The sequence below is a fragment of the Mytilus edulis genome, unplaced genomic scaffold (genome assembly GCF_963676685.1).
Source record: "Mytilus edulis unplaced genomic scaffold, xbMytEdul2.2 SCAFFOLD_2308, whole genome shotgun sequence".
NCBI lineage: Eukaryota > Metazoa > Mollusca > Bivalvia > Mytilida > Mytilidae > Mytilus > Mytilus edulis.
The window spans coordinates 1-15,251 of NW_027268072.1; the positions used below are offsets into that span (position 1 = coordinate 1).

At 32.3% G+C, this 15,251-nt stretch overlaps 2 protein-coding genes across 2 annotated transcripts; one reads left to right on the forward strand and one right to left on the reverse strand.

Annotated features, from left to right (window-relative positions):
- Window positions 1-2,101: 2,101 nt before the first annotated feature.
- LOC139506745 (uncharacterized) lies at window positions 2,102-5,548 on the forward strand (the record flags this gene model as incomplete). Its single annotated transcript, XM_071295531.1, is given in 2 exon segments — window positions 2,102-3,111; window positions 3,420-5,548. Coding segments are annotated over 2 exon segments (1,779 nt in total). The 3' UTR covers window positions 4,255-5,548.
- A 6,640-nt stretch (window positions 5,549-12,188) lies between these two features.
- LOC139506746 (uncharacterized) lies at window positions 12,189-15,247 on the reverse strand. The gene is made up of 2 exons (XM_071295532.1): window positions 15,164-15,247; window positions 12,189-13,964 (listed from the first exon to the last, which is right to left on the reverse strand). The coding sequence occupies exon 2, from the start codon at window positions 13,342-13,344 to the stop codon at window positions 12,298-12,300; it is 1,047 nt and encodes a 348-aa protein (XP_071151633.1). The 5' UTR covers window positions 13,345-13,964; window positions 15,164-15,247; the 3' UTR covers window positions 12,189-12,297.
- Window positions 15,248-15,251: the final 4 nt, after the last annotated feature.

Sequence of the window (15,251 nt, forward strand, 5' to 3'; positions counted from 1 at the left end):
TTGAATTTTGGTGGTGATAGTTATACCATTTTAGAGTTATGCCCCTTTACATATGTAAAAAAATTGCTGACTATTTTCGTTTTAGTTATCTAACTTCAGTTCGCTCAACCAAATGTTATGAAATTTATACAGTGTTAATACTTTTAACAATAAAACAAAGATCAATCTTGAATTTTGGTGAAGTAATTTTTACTGCTCTGGCGTTTAGGCACGTTACAAAATGGAACCAGATGCTCTGCTGGGCACATCTTTATACGACCACAGAGGTCGAAACCCTGAACAGTTGGGGCAAGTATGGACACAACATTCAAGCTTGATATAGCTCTGAATTTGGATTGCGATCAAATTTGACATAATATATAGGTTTCTGACACAAAACAAATGTCAAGATCTAACAAATCTATTGCGCAATACTGTGTAATAAGAATGTATACACAATGTTATTACCCCATAACTCAGATCAAGTACACATTTTGGTAGCGTCATGCACATTTACAGTTCTTGAGTTGTGACCCTTTATAACATTAATGCTAGCGGGGCATCATTTGTGTCCCATGGACACATTCCCTATTTTAATGAAAAGTCTTTAATATAAATTCACTTTCATTACATTTGTATTGATTTAAGTTACTGTAACTGTCTTATTTATAAAAAAGGATGTGGTATTTTTTTGCAAAGAATCAATGCTATCCAAAAGAGTTCAAAGGAGGGAAAATGTATTAATAACTATAGGCCACATATGCTCGTCAATAATGAGAAATATCTGTACCATATACATGCAGAAAGCTATAAAAGGCCCTGATAGGAAACATGTGGAGCAATTCAAACAAAAAAACTTACTGTAAGTGTTAATTTACTAAAAACAAATATGAAGGATCTAAACCAATAGAAAAATACTAATTCACAGGCCCTTGATGTTGACATGGCATGGGTACTTAAAAAAAAATTATCAGAGCTTTCTGTATATTTCAATATTTCAGATCTACAGTTTTAGGTTGCAATAGAAAATATCAAAACTTTTTATGACAAACATGAAAAAAGTGATTTTTGATAATTACTGACAAGACAATGGTTTAGTTTAAAACATCCAAGCTGTGATGAAATACATTTTTGAAATAATACACGTCTATAACCTTTTTGGAATAATACACAGCTACAGTTGCAAACTTTCCAGAGGTGCTATCCAGCACTTTGATTTACAATCAACATGATCAATGCATTTGAATGGAGACATATGGTTGGAATCCCCCCTTTCTTCTTGGTTGAGAACCCCCTCTAAAAATAGGTGGAGCAGCCACTGGTATTCATACACAATTGACCCATTCTTTATGTTCCTGTCCTAAGACAGGAGTCTGTAGTTCATTGTGGGTCTCATTGTGGTCTAATTAGGGTGACGCTGGATTGCTGATTTTTTGTAAGCGTGACACGTGAAAGTCATTTTTTTGTGTCATGAAAACGGGAAATGAGGTCTAGCAAGACCTGGGAATTGACAAAAAAATGAGAATTGCTTACAGACATAGTGTAAGCGGGATACGGGAATCTGACAAAACAGTAAGCAGGATAGTTAGACTTTACAAATCCTTGGTATATATGTCTGTTATAAATTAGGCTGTGAGTTTTCTCAGTTGAATTGTTTTTAGTGGCGGATCAAGAAAGTTTTATAAGTGGGGGCCCACTGACTGCCTAAGAAGGGGGCCCACTCCAGTCATGCACCAGTGATTCCCTACAAAAAATGTATATAATCAACCTAATTTTTCCTTGAAAAGGAGGACCAAAGCCCCCTGCCCCTTTTTCTTAATTTGCCTCTGGTTTTATATTTTACATGTCCGGTCCTTTTTATAGCCAACTATATCATTTATCATGTTTATCGTTTACTATAATTTGAATGCTGGGGCATGGTAACAGGTTATCTAATTGGCAATCATACCCCTCCTCCTTATGTTCATATGTTAATAATATATATACATTATTAAGGGTTGTATCATTACATCCATTTGAATTTTAGGGGGAGGGGGGCTAGGATGAAAAAATTCTCACATCTTTTTGTTTGACCTAAACTACACTGTACAAGTAAATAATCAATATCTTTTTTTCATTTTAGATAACAATTGTCATGGTATGAAGTAACCAATATATGCTTGAGCCGATCACTTAACTAGTATACAAGATGGATAACTCAGACGATTACATTAAATCCGCTGTTGAAAGTGAAATTACTCGAATGTTGGCAAAAAATGCTATGTCCACTGTTAAAAGTACTGTCAGAAATAACCAGCCTAAAATTAAACAAGAACCTCTAGATGAAGATGAGACAGGGGTAGACCCAAATAGTCACGGAATTAAAATTGAGAAAATGGATGAGGATGAAGATAATTTAGATGGAATAAGTATACAAACTGAGCAGAGAACTAAAACAGGGCCAAATTCTAGCAAGTACTCTGTCAAAGTAGTCACAAAATACATGTGTCGATATTGTGCGAGGCAGTTCGATTCTCCCGATGAAATGCAGGAACACATTGCTTCACATGCACGTGGAAAATCAAACCAATGTCACTCCTGTTATGTTTGTTCAAAGACCTACTCAACTCCATCAAAACTTCAGCGCCATGTGCGTGTTCATAGTGGTGAACGTCCGTATGCTTGTAACATTTGTGGTAGACGTTTCACACGCTCTGATCATGTCAAACAACATTTAAAAGTTCACATGCCACAGAAGCAGAGAAACCAGTGTCGTCTTTGTAGTCAGAAGTTTCTCCGTAGACAAACTCTGCATTCTCATCTTCAACAGTCACATGGTGTGTCTACTGTCTATACATGTCACAGATGCGGTGAAGCATTTGACGAAATAACCAAACTTCATGCTCATAAAAATCTACACATCTCGATCTACGGGAAAAATGAAGGGCCTGCTGTAGAAGGTGGAATGGTTATTAAACAAGAACCGGGAGAGAATGGTGACCAAACTACACCCATGATTGGTTTGGCTAAATTCAGTCTTGGTCCCCAACCTGCACCAGATGACTTACTCAAAGTAGTGAATGCAGCCCAAGGTGGAAACAATGGCTACACTAATAAAATGGATGGATTCTCAGTGTCGGATGAAACACACAGGTTAATAATAGATAATACTATGTAATATATTTATGACACAATATTTTTTTTAATGGAATATGGCTTAAATCTGTTGGACCAGTATTTACCTCCAAATTTTTTTTTTTTTCTAACATCATGGACATTGAAAACAAAATAATTTTATATTATACGAAAGTGATGCAGCAACCTACTGACATATTAAAGGAAAAAGTACAAAATGTATGATGGTTTTAATACAAAAATAGCTTAAAATTTTAAGACATTGAAAGACAACATTGATAATACTTTTCATTACATTATGCTATATGTTTAGTTTATTTTTTCAGGTTGGCAGTAGCTCTTCCAAAACAAGGAGCGCAGTTGGAGAAGCCCCAAGTGGCCACATACAGCTATCCCATAAAATATGCCCGATCTCCTCCGCCACAGGAGATGCAGGAAGAGAATTACCAGGCAGATACCTTGTCAGATGGAATGAACATGTTTATACTCCCATCTCATATTAAAAAGGAACCAGAAAGTCCGGAATACAGTATGGATTACTCATACAAGGCAGACGATACTAATTCATCTTACGTTGATGATATCGCAGGAGAAAATCAAGAGGAGGAGGATGAGGATGAGTATGATGAGGACCAAGATGACTCAAAAACAGGGAATCTTGGTGAAAACGCAGTTCAGAATTTGTTAACAGGGCCTCCAGCGGAAAACAAAGGTATTAAAATGAAACTTTTCGGTCCTGCTAGTTATAAAGCTGCAATGAGAAACAAAATAGCCATGAAAATACCAACTCCTCGGCTGAGACAAATGCAGAATCCTATGATACGGAGTGCCACCATGGCTTCAAAAACAGACAACATCAATAGTAATCTAGAAGCCAAGAACTTTTCTCCTTACATAGTTGGAACAGCCAGCCTTGGACCAGGCCAAACTGTGTCTCCTGTCCAAGAAACAATCTCTAAAGAGAAGGAGAAGAAATTAAGTAAATGCGAGCATTGTTGTATTTGGTTTGAGGATTATACCATGTGTTTGTTACACAACTCGCTCCACTCTGCTGACGACACCGACCCATTCACATGCAGAAAATGTATGAAAAAACTTGGCAACCGTTTAGAATTCACTGCACATCTAGTATGGCATCTTGAACCAGATATGGACAGTTAAAAGCGTGGCATCTTTAGCCACAAATGGACAGTTAAAAATGTGGCATTGTTAGCTATACATGGCCAGTTGAAAATGTGTCATCTTAAGCTAAATCAGCCAAAAGCATTTAAATACAAAAACATTGATTTATATTGTATATGTTCGCTGTTTTATTCAAAATGATATATTTGTATATTTATCATGTACTTTTTTTCTAGTATATGATCCTGTATGTAATTCAATCAGAGGTATTACATATGTATGTCTAGTACATGTGTAATACTAATCTAGGTTAGTTTTGTTAATTCAATATTTGTACAGAACTTTTGAATGAAATTATTTATACATGTATTGTCATTTTTTTACCCTCTTAATTGAATTGTTAATTGGAATCAAATGATAGCTTAGGTCAAAAGGTCAACATATATTCTTAAACATTAAGCATGTATCTGCACAAAATATCATGGTTGAATTATCTTAAGGTGGTATCCAACACCTTGGACTAAATTAATTTGGCTCGTTTAATTTTCATAAAATTTTTACAAAATATTTACTTTGACCGTTTGAAAAAAATATAAAATTTTCAAAAAACTTGAACCAATCACTTTTCATTGGATATAGAGCAGTTTGACAAACACTAACATGACTAATTTAGATCATTTAGAAGCTTATATCATGTATATTAATCTTTCCTTAATTAATGAACATGATTAAATATTTAGCTGATTTTACAGAGTTATCTCCCTGTAGTGTTGGGTACCACCTTAGACAATTAATTCAAGCTGTAATTTTTTTTCAAGAGACTCTCAAATGGGTTTTCCTTAAACATTGAAGTTTTCCAAAGAACAAAATCATGAAAACATTGTGTAATACAATGTACATCTACAGGTTATATGTTTAATTTGAATATACAAATTAATTAAAGTTGGGGAAACTCTGATTGAAGCTTTATGCATTGAACAGTCATCTTTTATGGAGGAATTTTGTTTTTATACAAATAAATTGCTTTGACTCTTAACTTTTATAAGACAAACCCAAGTTTTTTTCTGCAGTAAATGCATTTTATTGAACAAGATTTTTCATGAAAGTTGAAAAAGTTTTTCAAGGGACCCTCTCTTCCCCCCCCCCCCAAAAAAAAAAGGAAAGAAAGAGTGGGGATAGTAGATAGGGTCATTGCATTATTTATTATTACTACATGTGCTTTTAAAAAATGGACAACATTGAATTTTAAACTAAATCACTTTGTATGTTCTGTAGATGTGATATCTTTTGACATTTGAGGACCCTAAACAAACCATAACATATGGTCTGCAAATTGTCAAAAAAATCATAAGGACCTTAAAGCTACAGTTCCACAGCTACTGTACATGGACCTACTTAAAAAACAATTATTTAATAGGTCACAGATTTTATATGCTACTTGTTGACTTTAAATTACATATATATATATTGTTGGCTTAATGTATTGATCATGTTGATTGTTAAAACAGAATACAATGGTAAATTTTAATAAACATTTTTGTTGTTAAAATGGGATATATATGTAAATTTTGTTGGACATATTGTGAAGTAACTGTTATTAATCACTGCAATTTTTTATAAGATTTGAAACTTTACAATTTTACAGAGAATTTATTTTTTTTTGTACAACAGATTGTTTGGTTTTATTGATTCTTCAAATAAACATGGAAAAGTTGGAAGAACCTAAAGGTGATTCCCAATAGATTTTATATAATTTGAAAACATCTGCACTGTTAAAAAAACAATTGTCTGTGGTAAATTTTGCAGATTCTGGTGACTTGCTGCTATCTTTAAACTTGGTATAAGACAATTTTTGAGATTTCAAAGAGGAAAATATGAATAACAATTTATAAACACTACACTTTAAACATTAAAGAAAAAAAATACTTTTTTCTTTGTTGTTTAGAATTTTTTTACATGCAGGTCATAACAGTTATTGTTGTTTTAATGTACATAAATAAGCATAGTAACTGTAATTTTGTCAATACATATTTCCATAGTTACTCAAACTGTTGTGTGATAATTGGACATTGTGATGTAAAGACAATTTTGATCAGTTTTTTTATGTAGAAGAACAGCACAAGAACTTAAATATTTTAATTGAGAAAATGTTGTTCAATGTATCAAAACATGTGGTGTTGGAAAATTAAACCTATGAATCAGGAATTATCTCCCTTTGATAAATAAAAAGAGGGAAACTTCTCTTTCAATTGGAATTTAAAATTAGCAATGTTACTTTTCTTTGATAAGACCATGCTAATACATGTATATGGTATCTGGTAGAGATTTGTCTCATTGGCAATCAAACAACATCTTATTTTCCAATGCTAAAAATCGTCAAAAACTTACAATGTTAATTAATATATTCAAAGGCAGATCCGTTTGAAATGCTTAAATTATCGCTGAGCTAACTAATTAGACAAAAAAGAAATGTACAATTTTGAATCCAATTTTTTTTTAATTGAGAGCACTATTAAAGTAATGTTGGTTCAGATTGTTATATATATATATATATATACAAGTAAAATAATAAGATCTGTTAAAAAGAATAGAGAAAAACTAGACTTCAAAAATGAAGAACAGAAAATTTTAAATTATATATAAAGAATAGAGAATAATGGGCAAAATTGATAGAGGAAGAAGAAAAAAAATTAAAGACTGATCAATGAAAAAATGATGGACCCTCCTTTCCAGACTTTTATTGATAATCATTGATAATTTGAAGTTAAATTGATTGTCTGTCTATAAGTAATTCTTTCCATCCACTACCCATTTAAAGATATAAAAATGTTACTTTTATTTATTTTTACATGGTACTTTCATCCAAATTTGATAAAAGATGGGCATGTAAGAACTGGGAAAAAATTGTAGGATCTCTACTATACAAAGGAGAGATAACTCTAACTTTATATTTTACTTTCTTGTCTCCTTTGATAAGAATGCATATAAAAAATTGCAGCTTTATTTTTATAATATAAAATATGTTAATAATTTTATAATTTTTTGTTGAATCAAATGTCCTTGTTTGATGTTTTAAGGACAGGAATATAAAGGAGCAACCAGGCTGTTGTAGGTATATGTTAACAAGTAATATTGTATTTTTATACATGTACTTGTATAGGACATTCACTTTAGGAATATGTTAACACATGTTAACACATGTTGTTGTATTTTATATCTGTATAGGAAATTTACTTTAGGAATATGTTAACACTTGTTAACACATGTTGTTGTATTTTTATACTTGTATAGGACACTGACTTTAGGAATATGTTAACACTTGTGTTGTTGTATTTTATATTTGTATAGGAAATTGACTTTAGAGTGCTGCTTTTTTGGCTTTATCTATTTTCTTTTTCAAAAATAAATTGCAATATTATGTAGTTTTATTTTATTTTGATTTTTCATATTAAACTGTAATTATCCAATAACAGGTACATGTAGTACATCATGACAAAACATTTGGTCTGAAAGGGAAGGATTCTTTCATATGAGTTAATATGTTTGCTGATGTTTTGGCATGCGGTCTATATACTTCAGAGACATTGCAAAGAACTTGAAGTTTCATGCTTTTTCACCACTTTTTAGCTCATAAGGCTTAGAGGTTTAAATGAGCTATAACCACCACTATTCCTTGATGCTAATTATAAAAATCTCTGAAACTATACTGGGACCAAACTTAAAATGACTGCTTGAAACAAAATCATAGGGATAATTGTCATGATTACCCTGTGAGTAATATTATAATTATATTTGGTATATGGGATCCTTGCAAGGTCTACATGTCTGTCAGACAGCATTTATCTCACCTTTAACTCATTTTATGAATCCACTTCCAAGGTTAAGTTTGAATGGTCAAGTCCCCATCTCATATATTATCAGCAAAAGGTCAACTGTATTGGGTGTATGTAATTATTGTAAGGTGTACATGTCTGTTTGGTAGAGTTTGACCTTATTTTTATGGTTGATTGGTCATTGTTCATTTTTCAAAGTTATATCTGTTTCTCAGACAAGTAATATTTCAACTCTATTTGGTGTATGGAATGATTGTATGGTGTAAGTGAAGTCTGTGTTGTCTGGCATGGTTCATATGACCCTGACCCCCATTTTATATTGTTCATTTGTCAAGGTTAAGTTTCTATATTATGCCTGTTTTTCTTATTGTACATGTACATAGAAAACAATATACTGACTATAATTGATGTATGGTATGATTATAAGGTGTCTGGTAGGGTTTCTCATACCTTGACCTCATTTACATGGATCACTGATAATGTTAAGTTTAAATGATACTAGTAGTGAAACCTTTAAATTACACTTTCAACAAAAGTTCAACCATGATAAGCAAAGTGATCAGCAGGTGAGACAGTTCAGAGTGATCAGTCTTGTTTAAAAAAACACACCAAATTGTAAACCTAGCCAATAATGTAGGAGTAGTTGAGAACACCATTTTTTTTACAGCAAATATGAAAGACCATTTTTTGTGTTTTTCCGAAGCTGTAATGAATAGCAGAAAACTCTGAATTACTATTATTATAAGCAAGATAGGATTTACAACTAGATCAACATTATGAAATCTATAATTGACCATTATAAGAGTTATCTCCCATAGAGAAACTCTAAATAGCACAAATGATCAGCAAAGAACAATCTAAAAATATTTGAATATGGTTGAAATCTTCAGTGTACACATTATAAGCTTAGTTGTCATCGAATAACAATGTTTATAAAGATATTCCTAAACTGTTGGAACCAAAACTCCCAAAATCAATCCCAATCTTCCTTTTGTGGTCATAATCCTTGTGTCAAAATTTCATAGATTTCTATATACTTAAACTAAAGTTATAGTGCGAAAACCAAGAAAATGCTTATATGGGCCCTTCATGGCCCCTAATTCCTAAACTGTTGGAACCAAAACTCCCAAAATCAATCCCAATCTTCCTTTTGTGGTCATAATCCTTGTGTCAAAATTTCATAGATTTCTATATACTTAAACTAAAGTTATAGTGCGAAAACCAAGAAAATGCTTATATGGGCCCTTCATGGCCCCTAATTCCTAAACTGTTGGGACCAAAAACTCCCAAAATCAATCCCAACCTTCCTTTTGTGGTCATAAACCTTGTGTTAAAATGTCATAGATTTCTATTGACTTATACTAAAGTTATAGTGCGAAAACCAAATGTCTTCGGAAGACGACGCAGACGACGACGCCAACGTGATACCAATATACGACCAAAAAAATTTCAACTTTTGCGGTCGTATAAAACTTAAGAATCTGAATACACAGTTAGATTTGGCATATCAAAGAACCGCAATAATTCATTTTTTTATGAAATCAAACGAAGTTTCATTTTTTGTCCCTTTTGGTCACCAATTCGTTGGGACCAAAACTCCCCAAATCAATCCAAACCTTCCTTTTGTGGTCATAAACCTTGTGTTAAAATTTCATAGATTTCTATTAACTTATACTAAAGTTATTGTGACCATAAAAGGAAGGTTGGGATTGATTTTGGGAGTTTTGGTCCCAACAGTTTAGGAATAAGGGGCCCAAAGGGTCCAAAATTAAACTTTGTTTGATTTCATCAAAAATTGAATAATTGGGGTTCTTTGATATGCCAAATCTAACTGTATATGTAGATTCCTAATTTTTGGTCCCGTTTTCAAATTGGTCTAGATCTACATTAAGGTCCAAAGGGTCCTTCGGGTTCTTTGATATGTTGAATCTAAAAATGTACTTAGATTTTTGATTATTTGCCCAGTTTTCAAACCCCTAATCGGGGTCCAAAATTAAACTTTGTTTGATTTCATCAAAAATTGAATAATTGGGGTTCTCTGATATGCCAAATCTAACTGTGTATGTAGATTCTTAATTTTTGGTCCCGTTTTTTAAATTGGTCTACATTAAAAATCCAAAGGGTCCAAAATTAAACTAAGTTTGATTTTTTCACAAAAATTGAATTCTTGGGCTTCTTTGATATGCTGAATCGAAACATGTACTTAGATTTTTGATTATGGGCCCAGTTTTCAAGTTGGTTCAAATCAGAATCCAATATTATTATATTAAGTATTGTGCAATATCAAGAAATTTTCAATTGCACAGTATTCAGCAATAGCAAGAAATCTTCAATTTCACAGTATTGTGCAATAGCAAGAAATTTTTCAATTGCACAGTATTGCACAATAGCAAGAAATCTTCAATTGCACAGTATTGTGCAATAGCAAGTATTTTCAATTGCACAGTATTGCGCAATAGCAAGAAATATGTAATTGCACAATATTGCGCAATAGCAAGAAATTTTCAATTGGAGTTATCTTTTTTGTCCAGAATAGTAGTTGAATCAACTTAAATCATTGTTTTATACAATATACAATGTATATTCACTTTTACTACCAACTGATAAATTACAACAATCTTTACAATTCATTGATAACAAGCACTTTTTTTACATTTTAATATTTTATGCTGTATTTAAATGAGTAGTTATTATTGCAAACTCCATTAGAAATTTGAATTGAGACTAGTTTTGGAATAAGGGTAAGGGACATGTGAAAAAAAAATTGGGTGGGGGGAGGGTTCATTTTTTTTCTCATTTCAGATTTCATAAATAAAAAGAAAATTTCTTCAAATAATTTTTTAGGGAAATAATATTAAACAGCATAGTGAATTGCTCAAAGGCAAAAAAAAAATTTTAAGTTCATTAGACCCACATTCATTCTGGGTCAGAAACCCTATGCTGTGTCAACTATTTAATCACCAATCCAAATTTAGAGCTGAATCCAGCTTGAATGTTGTGTCCATACTTGTCCCAACTGTTCAGGGTTCAACCTCTGCGGTCGTTAAAGCTGCACCCCTGCGAAGCATCTGGTTTCAATGTATCAGGTAGATTAGACAATTGGTTTGAACTATATTTGATATATAGACTATTAAGAGTTATACATGTCTGTCTGGCAGAGAACTTATGACCTTGATCTCATTTTCAATGTTCAATCGTTATTTTTTTGGTTTTCTTATGTTTCCAGGTACATTAATCAGTAGGTCAACTACATTTGACGAATGAAATGTGTTTGTAAGGGTATGTCTGTATGGCAGGGTTCACTTGACCTTCACCCCCTAATTAGTACTTGATTATGGTTCAAGAAAAAGCATGCAACTTTTGATTGATAATTATCTCATTGGAAATCATATCACATCTCCTAACTTTAATAAGACATTTCAGGGTGTGCAAACTTGTTTAAACCTTGAGGATCAGAAAAGTACTAGGGTGTTTTAGCCCAGATTTTTTGTCAATGTATATGTATTGTCATCTGATTCAGTCATGAATGCAATTGTAAGGTACAGTTTTCTATGCTTTCAAACTATTTATATTTGAATCCATCCTGGTTTTCTAACTACAACTGAAAACTTCATGTGACAAATACCATGTAAACTATTGGTGACATATAGAAAATTGAACTCCATAAAATTTGAACTTGGGTCAATTTTCCAACCAGGGGTCAAATGTGGAAAACAATAGGACCAGAGTGGTGTTGTTTTTAATCTGTCCTACATTATTCTTAATTAACATTGTATCCTTTGAATCTCTCTTTTAACATCGTGACAGCTGTCAAATTGGATATCAATATTTTAGAAGTATAGATGTTTAAAATTATAAACATGATGGAGAGATCTAACACAGGATATATTCCAAAATAACTGATAACAGACTCAACTTATATAAAAAATTAGATGATTGCCAATAAGACAAATCTCAACAAGAGACCAAAATAACACAGAAATTAACAACTATAGGTCACCGTACGACCTTCAATAATGAGAAAAGCCCATACCTCATAGTCAGCTATAAAAGGCCCCTAAATGACAATGTAAAACAATTCAAACTAGAAAACCAGGGCCTAATTTATGTAAAAATTGAACAAACAAATAAGTTTACTGATTCTGTATATAATGATATTAAATAAATAGAAATAACAAGTTGTTAGTTGTAGTACATTTAGGTCAGGTAAGTCAGGTAAAATCATTTGACTCCCCAGTGTATATTTCATTTAGATGAGAAATTGAACTTTGTCAGGTTTTTTGCCTACGACATCACATATAAAACCTGAAGATTCACAATGTTTCAAACAAATACATCTAGGACACTCCAGTCCATCACTAAGCAGTACTTTACTCTCCTTTCCATCTTTTGATATAACTATTATTCTATGAGAGTTGTAATCTGCTACTATAATGTTACCATTAGTATCTGTACAAAGTCCCCTTGGTCCTGATAAATCCTGTTTATATTGCCAGATCTGTTGACCTGATTGATCCACACAGTATACTGCTTCACCAAAATAGTCACTATAGATTACTCTGTCATTACAATAAACAAGGTACTTCAGGTCTGATTTACACTTAACTTGTATTGACTTTAGTGTATTTCCATCTAAGTCTATAATACGGATTTCATCATCACTCAAACCTACAACAAGAGAATCATCTGATGATGATAATCCCCAGCAATCTTTGTCTAATGTGATAACTTTGGTAACTGTTTCATTCTCCATATTGAAGATCTTAATGGCTATCTCAGTAGGATAAGTTAGGGCAATAGTGTCCTGATTGATCTGTGTTACACTCCAGGCTTTACTAGGTATAGGTAACTTTTTCAGTAGTTTGCCATCAGGAGTAAGTAGGTTAACTTTGTCACCCACTCCCACTATTATAAGTCTTCCATCCATCAGACAAATCATGTCACTGATATTTCCAATGTTGATCTTTATCTTTCTCTCAATGTTGATGGTCATGTTGTTTATGTTTGATTGTTCTTGTGATTCTACTTGTGCTTCCCTTCTCACACCTGTTTCTGTATTCAAATCCATATCTGATTTCACAACAGTTAATTCTCCTAAGGATCCTAACTTTTTTATTATCTTTTCAGTTTCATTGTTTTTCTCCATTTTGATGTTAAATTCTTTTGCCCTGTCGTCTTTGTCCAGATCATCTATGTATCGTTGACATTGATGTACTTGTTGTTCAATCTGATGTACAACTAGAAATGATTTGAGTTTTGAGGCATGGGGTATGACTGTATGTAGTTGGTCTTGCATTTTCTTTAAGTTTTTCTGTTTTCCTTCAATTTCAGCTATTAAATCTGTGGCCTTTTGATTTTTCCTGATTCAAGATGGTATCTGCTTCTTGGTAGATCTTCTTCTCTAGGTGGGTTAAATGTTCATCTATTTCATTGCGTATTTTTACAATGAATTCCTTAATGCTTTTATGTTCTTGTTCTCCTCTTTTAATGTTTTGTGATTTGTTATTTACAATTTTATCTAAGATATGTAAGATGGAATTGACATCTTTCTCTACTGATTTTTTCTTTTTTTTCAATCTTGGTTATTTCCACAATGCTAGCTAAACTTTTTATTCCCATACACTTTGAATGACTATTGGAAATACATTCATCACAGCAAGGCATTAAATGACTCGGGCAATATAAGTTGAGCTGTTGACCATGTTTGTCACATTCTGTTTTGATAGCTCGGACAGAAGGGTTATAACTTTTAATATCAACAGTCGTATGATCACGTGACAATCTATATCTTTTGTGATGACCAGAACATGTTGAACACAATCCTTCATCACAGTTGTAACACCAGATGTCAGCTTTAGTGGTAACTTTTCCTTCTATACAAGGTCCACATGGAATAGGTTTACTGGATGCCATGACCTGAAAATTTCCAAGATAGAAATTATTTTGCATTCTTGTCGAGGTCCAAATAGTTAATGGTGAATGGATAATGATATTTGGCCAGAAATGACCAATGTAAAAAAATTCAAAGGAGAAAACTTAACAAACTGATTTATGGACAAAAAATGAACGAAAGCAAATATAAAGCCAAATAAAAATATATGTGTAGTTCCAGTAACCCTACCGTCCCTACTTTTTCAGCTTCAAAAATAGCCTACCCTAAAGATTTTTTTTGGTCAATTTTTCATTAAGCACTGTTAAAGTCAGAATGCTGCTCCCATAGACTCGATGTAAAAAAAAACATAAAATAAAAAAAAAAATCCCTACCTACCTACCCTAACTTCTTTTCAGATGTAACTGGAACCACACATACTTTTTTATTTGGCCTAATGTACAACAAACTCCAGTCACTTAATTACAGGCTCCTGACTAGGGACAGGGACTTGTTTGAATGATTCAATGTTTGTCGTTTGTTGCTGTATATTTTATTTGTTTATCTTGCATTGATTCACCCTGTTGTATTGGCCACTAGCTGTGCTTTCTTGTTAATTACATACAACAAAATTAATTTGAATATATAATTCTCAATCACACAGGTAAAAATGATAGATTACATTGTAGATTATAAAGGAGTTAGTACGGTAAGGGCAATATTTGGCCCTGATTATAAAGTTTAATGTTACAAGACAAAAAAATGTTTTAAGTTGACTTGGAGACGTGTAAGAAAGTTAAATAGAACTATTTTTGTCAATGATCGTCGACAAACTAAATCTTAAAAAAGACATGAAATATCCTTACACACATTATTTTAAAAGATCTTTGTTGTCCATTTATGCCCTCTATGTTTCCTGTCCAATAATCTATGGAAATTTTGCCATTTTCATTTATTTTTTTGTGGAAAATCAATATTAGTACATCATTATAAAACACAGAAACGTAAATTTTCAACAAAATGGCTTATTTGTATTAGCTTTAATTTATTGTGATATTGCTCAATAAATCCTAACTTGAAATTTACGCTTAAAAAGGGGGACATTTTAGAACCTTACTGAACCTACTCCTTTCAACAAAAAGACATATTTTTTACAATGTATGCACATAGGTTACATACACATTACCCTGTATTTTATACCTATAGCTAGTCATTAAATAAAATAACTATTAATTTAACCAGATACCTGTTGATTTTGTTATGACAAAAGTTTAGTTCTCTTTCACCGTTTGTTCAATGTCAACTAACAAGGAAGTTATTTAGGACACGCCTAT